The sequence below is a fragment of the Vulpes lagopus genome, chromosome 7 (genome assembly GCF_018345385.1).
Source record: "Vulpes lagopus strain Blue_001 chromosome 7, ASM1834538v1, whole genome shotgun sequence".
NCBI classification, from domain to species: domain Eukaryota; kingdom Metazoa; phylum Chordata; class Mammalia; order Carnivora; family Canidae; genus Vulpes; species Vulpes lagopus.
The window spans coordinates 1,327,862-1,339,244 of NC_054830.1; the positions used below are offsets into that span (position 1 = coordinate 1,327,862).

General features: G+C 63.9%; 2 protein-coding genes across 10 annotated transcripts in view; one reads left to right on the forward strand and one right to left on the reverse strand.

Annotated features, from left to right (window-relative positions):
* The window catches only part of DOT1L (DOT1 like histone lysine methyltransferase), a 67,313-nt gene extending 58,987 nt beyond the window's left edge, over positions 1–8,326 (forward strand). For 6 of the 9 annotated variants that reach the window (XM_041763312.1, XM_041763310.1, XM_041763313.1 and 3 more), the window contains 4 exons: positions 1,078–1,142; positions 1,528–2,457; positions 3,222–3,795; positions 5,337–8,326. In XM_041763312.1, the coding sequence (XP_041619246.1) occupies positions 1,078–1,142; positions 1,528–2,457; positions 3,222–3,760 (1,534 nt within the window). In that variant the 3' untranslated portion in view covers positions 3,761–3,795; positions 5,337–8,326. Of the gene's footprint in view, positions 1–1,077; positions 1,143–1,527; positions 2,458–2,555; positions 3,796–5,336 lie in introns of those variants that run through there. The other 3 variants (XM_041763315.1, XM_041763316.1, XM_041763314.1) reach the window with 3 other exon arrangements.
* Positions 8,327–8,667: 341 nt separating this feature from the next.
* Positions 8,668–11,298, reverse strand: PLEKHJ1 (pleckstrin homology domain containing J1). Its single transcript, XM_041763407.1, has 6 exons — positions 10,867–11,298; positions 10,707–10,774; positions 10,140–10,206; positions 9,489–9,579; positions 9,354–9,417; positions 8,668–9,275 (listed from the first exon to the last, which is right to left on the reverse strand). Exons 1-6 carry the CDS (start codon positions 10,958–10,960, stop codon positions 9,210–9,212), a joined length of 450 nt encoding a protein of 149 aa, XP_041619341.1. The 5' UTR covers positions 10,961–11,298; the 3' UTR covers positions 8,668–9,209.
* Positions 11,299–11,383: the final 85 nt, after the last annotated feature.

Sequence of the window (11,383 nt, forward strand, 5' to 3'; positions counted from 1 at the left end):
AGTTTAACTTAGTAGACATTCTTGCAGGTGTGAGGGGAGCTCTTCTGATCAGTGGTGTTGCCCGTCTTCCCGTGTGCTCATGGCTGTTTGTATGTCTGCAGAGAGATGTCTGTTCGGGTCCTTTTTTGTTGTTATAAGAGTTTTTTTATATGTTCTAGAAACGTGATCCTTTTTTTTTTTTAAGATTTTATTTTTTTATTCATGAGAGACACAGGCAGAGGGAGACGCAGGCTCCCTGTGGGGAGCCTGGTGCCGGACGCCTGATGCGGGACTTGATTTCGGGACCCCGGGGTCACATCCTGGCCAGAAGGCAGACGCTCAACCACCGAGCCCCTGGGCGCCCTGACACTTGATCCTTTATATGATACCTGATCCGTGAATCTTTTCTTCCTTTCTCTGGATTTTCTTTTCACGTTCTCTCAGGTGTCCTTTGAGGAACAAAAGTGTTAAATTTTGATCCAGTTCCATTTCTGTCTTCTTTCATTCCTTGTGCTTTGGTGTCTTGTTTAGGTGACTCTGTTCTGTTCCACTTCTTCATACAGAAATTATGTTTTTAAAAATTTTGCACTTCAGTGCTTTTCTTTTGTGTTGGGAATGTCCGACTTTGGAGTTTCCAGATTTTTTCCCGCCGCTTTCTCGTGTTTCCGGAGGTCATGGTGTTCTTTGGGATGTGCGTGGACAGTACCGACACGTAGAGTATACACAGTTTTATGGCCTGGCACCACTGCAAGTACCCACTTGCTCTAGGGTGCTGTGTGCTACGTGTCACATGGGTGACATGCCGTAGACGATGTAGTGCCTGTGGCTATAGCAAGCCTTTGAGGTTTGACAAAGAGCTTGGGAGGCAAGTTAAAACAGGCGGCCCCACCTGGGACTTGTGAAGGGAAGTGACACCCCCGTTCCCGAGCTCTCAGCACTGTCCCCTGTGGGCAGTATCCTGCTCTACCTGGTGGTCACAGTCCCCTGTAGAGCAGTCTGCGGCCCGGCAGGCTGTGCGTCGGCCTGCTTCTGTCCCTCCCTGGGCAGTCAGCGTGCAAATGGATTTCAAACATCTGTTATCTATTTTTTTCTTGATAGAATCGAGAGAAAAATTGCAACAATTTCCTTAGAAAGCAAATCCCCTCCAAAAACCTTGGAAAGCGGTGAGTAGCTGTGCTCCCTGGCCTGTGACTCCCAGGCTCAAAGTGACCCAGGGTGTGGCCTTGACCCTCAGGAGCAACTACTCTGGGCTGGGCTTCCAGAATTGTCTCTGCACGATGCTAAATGCCGCTCCAATGGACCGTAGTCCCTGGAAGGCAGTCCCATCCCCTCCTGGTTCAACCGGGCCAGAGTCTGACACTCTGTTCTTGCATGCTGTCCCTGCACAGATGCTCCTGTCTGCAGCTCCCTGTCCCTTCCCACCCTCGTCCTGCTCAACCACCTGACCGCCCAACAGAGGCACTTGGGCTCCATAGCACACTTTGCTCTGGTGCGGGAGGGAGTGGCTCTCGGACCCTGGACCTCACAGGCTCTGCCTCTCCTCGGCAGGTGGTGGCCTGGCCGGGAGGAAGCCGACCCCTGCCAGCGAGCCCACCAACAGCAGCAAGTGGAAGTCCACCTTCTCGCCCATCTCCGACCTCGGCCTGGCCAAGTGCGCTGACAGCCCGCTGCAGGCCGGCTCCACCCTGAGCCAGAACTCCCTGTTCACTTTCCGGCCTCCCCTCGATGATCCCGGCTCGGCCGACACCAAGCTGGCTGCCCACCCCAGGAAAAGCTTTCCCGGCGCTCTGTCGGGGGCCGGTGGGCTGAGCCCAAGCAGCAACCCTCCCAACGGCTTCGCCTTCGGTGGGGGCCTGGCCGCCGACCTCAGTTTACACAGCTTCAGCGATGGTGCTTCTCTCTCCCACAAGGTCCCCGAGGCGGCCAGCCTGGGCGCACCCCTGAGCTTTCCTGCCCCTCGGGGCAAGGAGGGCGGTGCCACAGAGCCCGGCGCCTTTGTGAACAAGAGGCAGCTGGACGGACTGGGCGGCCCGAAGGGCAGGGAGGCGGGCGAGTTGGGCCTGCCAGTGTGCGGGCCCCCGGACAAGGCCTCGCTGACGCACAGCAAGCCCACCAAGGGCCGGGACCGCGAGCCCGACCTGAAGAATGGCCACAACCTCTTCATTTCTGCTGCCACCGTGCCTCCCGCTGGCCTCCTCAGTGGCCCCGGCCTCGCCACGGTGGCATCCTCGGCAGTCAGCGCGGCCCCGTCTGCCCAGACTCACCGCCCCTTCCTGGGCACCTTCACCCCCGGGCCGCAGTTCGCCCTGGGTCCCATGTCCCTGCAGGCCAACCTGGGTTCGTCCGTGCTGCAGTCCTTGTTCAGCTCCGTGCCGGCTGCTGCTGGCCTGGTGCACGTCTCGTCCGCTGCAACCAGACTGACCAACTCGCACGCCATGGGCAGCTTTTCCTCGGGGGTGGCAGGCGGCGCAGTTGGAGGTAGGCAGACGCACGTCTCTCCCATTTGACTCTCAGGTCCTGTGGGCCGCACACCGTCGCCCTCCTGGACCACTGGGCTAATGACAACTGCTTTCCAGGTTCCCTTGCAGGGCCCCCTAAGGGGCGAGAGGCTGTGCCCACCTGTCCCCTTGGGTCCACTTTGCACCTGCCACCTCGTTCCTTTTCATGAGATGCAGATGTGCCTGTGGTGTGGGCAGAGCACTCACGCGTGAGTCGGCCTGCGTCAGGCCCTCTGGTTGTGACGGCGTCCCTTGTACCTTCAGGAGAGCTGGCGCCACGACTAGGGCTTTGTTTCCTCCCCGTGGAGGTCATCTGTCTGACCTGACACAGCCCACGGGTTCTGGGCAGCCTTGGGGGCTGGCGCTGGGCAAGAGTGAGCGGCCACAGCGCCTGCTGCATGGTGGCACCGTGTAGGGGTGGAGAGGAGCCACGTGGCCGGGCCGGGCCAGGCCGCCTTGGGGTCCCAGACCTCCGCAGCTGGCTCCTTGCTGGGCACAGGCGGCCAAGGCCCTGTCCCGCGGCTGGGAGCCCGGGTGGGCGTGCCCACAGGGGGTGCGGCCCGGCGCTGCCCTGCAGGTAAGTTGCACCTGGCCGCCCGTGCCCCCGCTGCTTGCTGCTTTGCCCCTGCCCTTGCGACGCACGCGGAGCTGCGGCCACTGTCTGCTTCCCTGTTGTTGTGTCTCTCTGCGCTTGACTGGAGAGTGCCCACCTGTTGAAGCTGAGTTTTTCTCTCCTGTTTGCAGGTGTCTTTAACCACGCGGTGCCTTCCGCCTCCGCTCATCCGTTTGGAGCCAGTTTCGGCAGCGGGGCTGCGTGTCGCAGCGCCACGCTGAGCTTAACCCCGCTGCAGGCGGTGGCCAGCGCCCCCGCGTCTTCCTTTCAGGCCCCGCCCCCGCCCCCTCCGGGGCAGCCCGCCCTCCCCGCACCCCCTCCCCCTAACGCCGCCTTGCCTCCTGCCCCCGCGCTGCTCCCGGCTAACTCTGAGCCCGTGCTTCTGCAGAACCTTGCGTCCCTCCCAGCTAACCAGGCTTTCTTACCTGCCTCCTCTGCCGCCTCTCTGCAGCCTGCTAACGCCTCTCTGTCCATCAAGCTCGCTTCCCTCCCGCACAAGGCCCCCCGCCCCTCCTTCACGGTGCACCACCAGCCCCTGCCCGGGCTGGCCCTGGCCCAGGCCGCGCCCGTGATCCCGCAGGCCAGCTCCACGGGGCCGTCTGCCGTGTGGGTTTCCCTTGGCATGCCGCCTCCGTATGCCGCGCGCCTTGCGGGGGTTAAGCCGAGATAAAGACCTTGCTTAGCTAGCAGTTCGTATTCTGTAAGGTAAGGCTAGAGCCCAACCAGGGGGCCCGTACGAGACCCTGAACTATCTGTCCTTCCTTCCGCAGACAGTGGACGGGCCCGCAGGGCTCTGAGGAGGGCCCCAGGGGACCCAGGCTGTTCTGCCTCGGGTGGAGACAGTTCTGAGAGGTGCAAGGGAAGACAGCACAGGGAGGCGAGGGAAACCGGGTGGCCAGGCAGGGCTGGCAGTGTGTTCCGGTCTCTGGGGCAGCAGAGCAGCCACCGTGGAGCTCCAGGGAGTGGCCAGCTCTCGCTGCCCGGCCCAGCCCTTTATGGGCCTCCTGTGGGCCCCTGCCCAGTGGAGGTGGCAGGACGACAGGGAGAGGGCTGGCAGCCTGGCCCATCCCCTCTAGGCCGAGCCTCCCATCAGCACCCTCGGGCTTCACGTGTGCAGTGGCCAGGGACGGGGGCCACCAGGGGAGCCCAGAGCTCGGCCTTGCCGCCTGCCTGCTCCTCGGCCTCCCGCGGCCCGTGTCTCTGAACGCTTCCTGGAGGGCTTTAAGAGAAGGCAAGGCGTAGAGGGCCGTCCAGACTCGGTGCTCGTGCCTCAGGCTCCTGAGCCAAAGGCCTGGGCTGTGGGCAGTGCTTTGTCATGGTGGCCACGGCACAGCTCCCGCTGCTCCAAGGAATGGGGCCCATGCCTCGGGCGGTCAGCGTGGAGGCGGTGCAAGGCAGTGTAGGAAGGGCCCGCCCGCCTTTGGAAGCGGGTGAGGAACGTTGCCGCGAGGCCTTCAGGAAGGGTTTCCGTCCACTCCTCTGCTGGCGGCGTGTCCGTGTTAGGGGCTGGGCCCTGGGACAGCCGGCCGGCCTCTGCTGGTGCTGCTTGGTGGCCCGGGGGCGAGGGGCCCGCTGGGCCTGGGACTCGAGCAAAGAGGCCAGGTGCTAACGGCGCTGGGGCGGGCCGTCCGTGACCATCTGCCGCGTGGTTAAGTGGAAACAGGCGTGGGGCCACTGGGGTCCGATGGCCTCTCAGTCAGGGTGCTGGGCAGCAGACGGCCTTACCTGAGGTCCGGGGATGGGCTGGGCCACATCCTGTTGGAAAAGCCCAGGAGGTAGGGCAGCTTTCGTGCGCGGTGGCCTCACGCCATCAGAGAAGGCGTTGTGCGGCCGGAGCGGCTGAAGAGGTCAGAGGTGTGTGTGGGCAAGCACCTGGGCGGCAGGCTCCGGGTCCTCGCCCGCAGGGGACCACTGCCTTCTGTCCCCCAGCCCCGCGGCTGTCACGGGCGCTCTCCCTGGGCTGGACCACGAGCAGGGCCTGGCACGTGGGGGCCAGGGTAGGGCCTCGGTGCCAGGTCCTGGGGAGGACGGGAGGACAGGGACCTGCTGCCTCTCAGTGGACCAGGGCCGTGGCACCGGGGGCCCCTGGCAGGAGAGGCGCGGTCTGCAGCGACCATGTTCTGTCTGTCCGCCGTCCATCTGTCCGTAGGAGGCTTTGGTTCCCTGGCCTGGGGGAATGTTTGGGCTCCCCCGGAGAGCGAGACGCTAATGCTCTGCTGCCTTTCCTCCCGCGCTGGTCTCTGCAGGTAACTAGGATTTCTACCTCAACCGTGAGACCTATGCAAGGACGGGCTGGGCCGGCGGGGCCGGCGGCCGGCCCCGGGACGGCGAGGACGGCGAGGACGGGGACGAGGCTCTACTGTGAATCCGCGCTGCACAGACCTGCAGGAGGCGCTGGGGCCTGGCTCCAGCTCGTACTGTCCATAGTTTTAGATAAAGTATTTATCGTTTTTTAAAAAGTATAAACAATTCTGACTTATTTTACTCCACCGAAGTCGTAAAGGCAACCTATTGAGAAGTGTAAATACTATATATGAGAGGATCTATATAAAAGACGTCCACCCGAAGGACTGGCCCGCCCGCGGACGCGCTGACTGCCGGTCCGGTGCTATCTCGACGCAGGCCTCGCCGCCGCCTCGTCCCCTTGGTGCTGACTGGAGGTTGACCAACGCCAAAAGCAGGCCGTGAGGCGCCTGCCCTATTTATTCCCGCCACTCTTCCTATACCAAAGGCATGGCTGTCTCCAGGCGGAGGGTGGCTCGCTCTGTTGTGACATTCCTCAGAAGAGGCCCGCTCCCCAGGGGGGCACCCGCCCCCGCCCCATCACTGTGAACGGCTCCCATCAGACTGTTGGCCCCTCAGTCCTGGGATCAGCGCCTTTGGCATAGGAACGGCTGGCGGGCGCGGGACGGTCAGACCCTCCCCAGTCCTGCGCGGACGCGTTCTGAGTGGTGCTTGAGGAAGGTCTGGTACCCGACTCCCGATGGCGGCGGGGCTGGCTGGTGCGACAAGTGCATTTACTTTTTGTCCGTCTCTGCTCGTCTCGGGCTCCCGCCGCAGCCCACCAAAGCGCGTAGCAAGCTCACGGCACGTGGGCCGGTGACGTGGGGCAGGTTAGTTGTGGGTGCCTGGTGTGTCTGTACAGAAGAGAGTCACGCTGATGAGTGACAGTATTTTATAGAGATGTGATGAAAATTTATAAATTTCATAGACTTGACTTCATTTATTTTTAGATTGTATAATGCACAGTAAACTAAAGAAGAAAGAAAAGTGAGGGGAAAACCTTTCTATTTATTCAAGTGCACACAGTGGCATGGGCCCAGGGCCGGCCCTCGGCCCCAGACTGCGCCACCGCAGTTCCTGGGGGCAGAGAGGACAGGCCCCGCGCCCCGCCCAAGTCCCTCTGGCCAGTCCATGCTGCTGCTCCCCGTCCCTGCCGCCCCCACCCTGGAGCAGCTCTGATGGTGCTTGGGAGTGAATGCACTGGGGGCAGGAGACCAGGGTGAAGCCAGGAGAGCTGTTCTGGATCCTTCCAGAGGTTGCCAGCAGGGCTCTCCAGCCCGCTGGTGTAGCAGTCTGTGACCAGTCCTGTGTCCCCACGCTGACCAGTGTTGTGTATGTACGCGGTCTTCAAAAGGGTGCGTCCTGAAGCCCCTAGTCCCCTGCAAGGGCCAGCGTCAGCCACGGTCCTGGCAGGGGGACCTGGGTCCCGAGATGGGTGCTCTAGGAAGGGCTGAGTAGGTGAGGTCAGAGCCCTGTCCTCAGGTGCTTGCACCCACCAAGGAATGCAGGGAACTTGCCTCTTTCCAGAGGTGGGCTTAGCCCGATGCTCAAGTTGAGGCCTTGAGGTCCGGTCCGGGCCTGCTTCCTCCTGACCCCCAAGGGCAAGTCCGGGGCTGGCCCTTCTGGTGGGCAGGCAGCAGGCTTGGGGCGCGCAGGCCACAGAGGGCCACCACAAAACACTCTTCTGCCTGCAGCCGCCTCCTAAAGGCAGACCAATGCGTGCGGGGTGGGTCTGGCCCTTGATTGCATTCTGGAAGTCATCTGGACCCCTGCTTTCTACGAGCAGGGGCCTGCCTGAGCCCTGCTCTCCTGCTTGCCCTGGGGGTCACGTTCCCGGCCCAGAGCAATAGTTGAGGCAGAAGATGGTGCTTGTGATGGGTTCTTGAAATTGGCCCATCCTTCTGTAACTGGCTGCCCTGGCTCCCTCCCTCTGGGTTGGTGCTCCTGGCGTGTGAAGGTGCTGAGCCTCACCTGTGAACCCCGAACCCTGGCCCCAGGACAGAGCAGTGCTTGCTTGGCATCTCTGAGAGGGTCCCTCCCCCCCCACACACACACACACCTGGGTCAGGCACACAGGGCTCCCCAGAAAGCTACAGGGTGGACAGAGGAGAGGTCACAGCACGAGTTCCTGGTGTCCACCACACCATCACTTCAGGGAGTGCCCGCACGGTCACTCACGTGGGACTTCCTGCTGACGTGCCATACGGGGTCTCCCGACAGACGCTCACATGCACACACGAGCGCTCACATACAGGCGACTGCGTGTTTGGGATCACCCCATGGTGGCCGAGCTGTCCCTGGCGCCGAGGCTAGCCCCTCGGCCTCCTGCGGGAGGGGAGGCAGCGTGCTGGTGCACGGAGCCCGGTGCCGCCTCTGACAGCGGGCAACTTCAGGGAAGTCAGCTAGGCCGCAGGGTGGCTCTGCTCAGGAAAACCTAAGTGAAAACGGCCCTCCCGGCAGCTCGCCGTCTCTTGCAGCTACGGACTGTGATTCCTCTAAGGCTCATGTGCCCCTCCTACCCCCCCCCCCCCATTCCCATGGTCCAGCCACACTGGTTTGTTTCCCACGCTTCTCAACCTTGATTTGTAACTCAGTCGGGGCTTTGCTTTGTGTTTCTGGTAGATTGTGTTTCAGTTGGGGGTGCTGGCGCGGCCTGTCCCTCCCTGGGCTGCTGGCTTGACCCTCTTTTCCTAAGAGAATCCGATGCACTCTGCATTTCCACCTCTAGGCGCTGTAATAAAATACTTGTTTTCACTTGAACCTGGTCTGGTGGCAGCGTTTCTTCTGGTTATGTGGTTATGACGCAGCAAGTGGGAGGCATGAGGGCCGGGGGCCCCCAAGTGGGGAGGGCAGCGACTCCCAGCAGGAGTGGTAAGCTCCTCGGGGCCGACAGCAAGCACCCACCTCAGGGAGACCCAGGCCCCCAGTGCTTACACCTGATTAGGTCAGGCCTACCCAGGACACTTATTAACAACCGACTTAGAACTTTAACGTCGTTAAAACCCTTCTTGATGTCCTGCTTATACTCGAGGGGAGGTCTAAGACCTGGGATCACAGGTCATCTTTGGGTTTAATCCTATCACCGTTCTGTTCTCTACGTCCCTGCCTCCCTGCCTCTCCCTGGGCTGGTTCGAGGTCTCGCCCTCCACTGGGGCAGCCCAGCCCTTCCTCCTAGGCATGGAAACCTCCAACCTGGGGCAGGCTGCTGTCCCGCTGAGGCCTCACTGCCCTCGGGAGCCAGCTCCAACCACCTGGGTCCAGCAGCCCCTCCCTGCATTCACTGCAGCACCGTCCCACGTGAAAAAGAGGTACCTTTATTTGAACAGAACAAGCTCGCTGGCCTGAGAGCAAATGCTTCTAGGTCCGCCTAGAGGCGGCTGGCCAGGGGCTGCCCCATCAGCAGGAGGAGGATTCACAGTGGCTCCAGGAGGCGTGGCCCCCACGCCCTTCACAGCATCGTCTGGCCTTGTACATTCAGCCTGCACAGAGCAGGAGACCTGTGCCAGCCTCAGGTGCCGCCAGGCCCCAGATGGACGTGCCCAACGGGCTGGGCGCAGCTTCTAGGAGTGGACACTTGTCCCCCGGTAGCAGCATGTGGCACCAACAGGTACCAGACCAGTCTAGGGGGGTCCCCGAGGCACAAGCATAGGGGAGCTTACTGGGTTGTTTGTCCAACCTGCCCCTGCCCCCCGCCACCATCGTGGGCTTTTGAAGTCTTTAAGCCAAGCACCTGCTGCAGCAAATCCAGGCCTGACCAGGACACCCAGGGCCTGGAGAGAACAGGGAGTGAGTGCTTGTTCCAGTCCCAGTAGAAAAGGTGACGAGCCCCACTCAACTCAGGCCTTCAAGCCACCCAGCTGGAACCTGGCCTCCTCAGATATGCCGAACTGCTCCAGGGGGTCCTGTGTGGATGAACCGGCAGCATGAGCCCGGGCCCCAGAGGCCGCCGCCCGGCCCCCTGCCCCCTGCCCTCTGCGCACCTTGCCAGTCATCTTCTGGATCTCGTTCCTGTAGAATATGAGGCTTCTCCGCATGAACTCGTAGCTGGGGGAGAAAGTGGAATGTGCTCACTCAGGCCCGCCCCTCCCCAGCCCCTGGGCAGGCCCACACCTCACCTGGCTCGACGCAGAGCCCCCATCCACTCCTGACACTGCTCCTCACTGCAGCACTCAAAGTGGTACTTCCTCTCTGGGTCCTCCATGAAGCCTGCAGAGGGAGCGGTCTGTCTGTCCCGACTCACTGCCCGCGGCCCCCTCTGAAGCCCCCCACAGGCCTCCGCCTCCTGGAGCCTCCTCCAGGCCAAGACTCCCAGCGGCTGTGAGTGGACTGAATGGTGCCCCCCACACGGTATGTTCCAGTCCTAACCCTAGAGCCTGTGGCCCAGATACAGAACCGTTCAGAGTGTGTCTACTTAGTAAGTTAGGGGAGAATAGGCGGCACAGGACGTCCTCGGGAACGTGAAGGGGGAACACGAACACCCTAGGAGTCCTGCAGAGGCAAAGGCGCCGCCAGCTGCTGGCCACCCCCCGAAGCCAGACTCGCCTGGGACAACCTCCCCGACAAGGATCCCCCGCAGGCCCGCTGACGTCACTTCTCCAGCCCCAGGGCGCCCACAGCAGGGCCCGGCAGCCCAGTGCAGTACTGCCCAACAGGAGACAAGGTCCTAGAGGAGCTGCACCCCTGCACCCCGAGGGAAGGGTGGACTTTGTCTCGGCGCAGACAGACCGGCGGCCGGGCCGGAGGGGCAGGGCGGGCGCGGCACTCACAGATGGAGAAGCCGCTGGGCTCTTCCTGGCTGATTCTGCAGCGCTCCAGCAGCAGGGCTCCGACGGGCTGCGGGCGGGGCGGGAGGGGGCGAGTGGGGACCGGCCTCTTGGGGACCCGGGCCCCCGCCCCCGCCCTGACACCTGTCCGGGCCCCGCCCCCGGCCCCTCCCCCCGCCCCGACACCTGTCCGGGCCCCGCTCCCGGCCCCTCCCCCCGCCCCGACACCTGTCCGGGCCCCGCCCCCGGCCCCTCCCCCCGCCCCGACACCTGTCCGGGCCCCGCTCCCGGCCCCTCCCCCCGCCCCGACACCTGTCCGGGCCCCGACCCCGGCCCCCCCCCCCCAGGCCCCGGCTCCCTTCCCGGCCCCTCCCCCCGCCCCGACACCTGTCCGGGCCCCGCCCCCCGGCCCCTCCCCCCCAGGCCCCCGCTCCCTTCCCGGCCCCGACCCCCGCCCCGACACCTGTCCCGGCCCCGCCCCCGGCCCTCCCCCGGCCCCGCCCTCCCCTCCCCTCCCCCGCCCCGGGCCCCCGCTCCCTTCCCGGCCCCGACCCCCGCCCGTCGGCCTACCTCGGCCTCGTCCGTCCGGAAGTAGAAGAGGAAGTTGACCACCAGCTTCACCAGCCGCCGCTTCAGCACTGCGGGCACAGGGCGGGCTCACGCGGGCTCGGCGGCCGCCCACCCCCGCCCGGCCAGCCCGCCCGCCCGCCCGGCGCTCCGGCCCGCTCACCGCTGCCTTTCTTGGGGCCTCGCATGCCCAGCTCGGCCGCCAGTTCGGCCGGCTGCCGGGACAGCGCCTGCAGCTCCTTCTCGTTGTACCGCATGGCGCTGCCAGGACCCAAAACGCGGAGCGCGGGCCGCGCCCTCCCGGCCGCCGTCCCCTCTCACGCCAAAAAAGTCCTACAGTGCCGTCCCGGAAGCGCCGTCGCGGCCACTGCGCTTGCGCGGCCCCGAGACACGCATCGTGTTGTTGGCCGGCGCGCGGCGCTAAGGCAGGCCCGCGTGGGGGCGCACGCGATACCGGCCGACACGGACGGCCGTTACAAATAACCACGCAGTGAGCCGGATCCGAGGTGGGAACCCGGTACGGCAGCCTCACGACCGTGGCGCCCTCTACCGACGAGCCCACGCCCGCCCTCCCGCGGAAAGCGGCCCCGCGCCCGCTAGGCGTGGAGAGCCTGGTGCGCACGCGCACTTCCGAGTTCCGGCCCTTATTCCCAGCCCCGCCCCCTTTCCTCGCCCTCTCG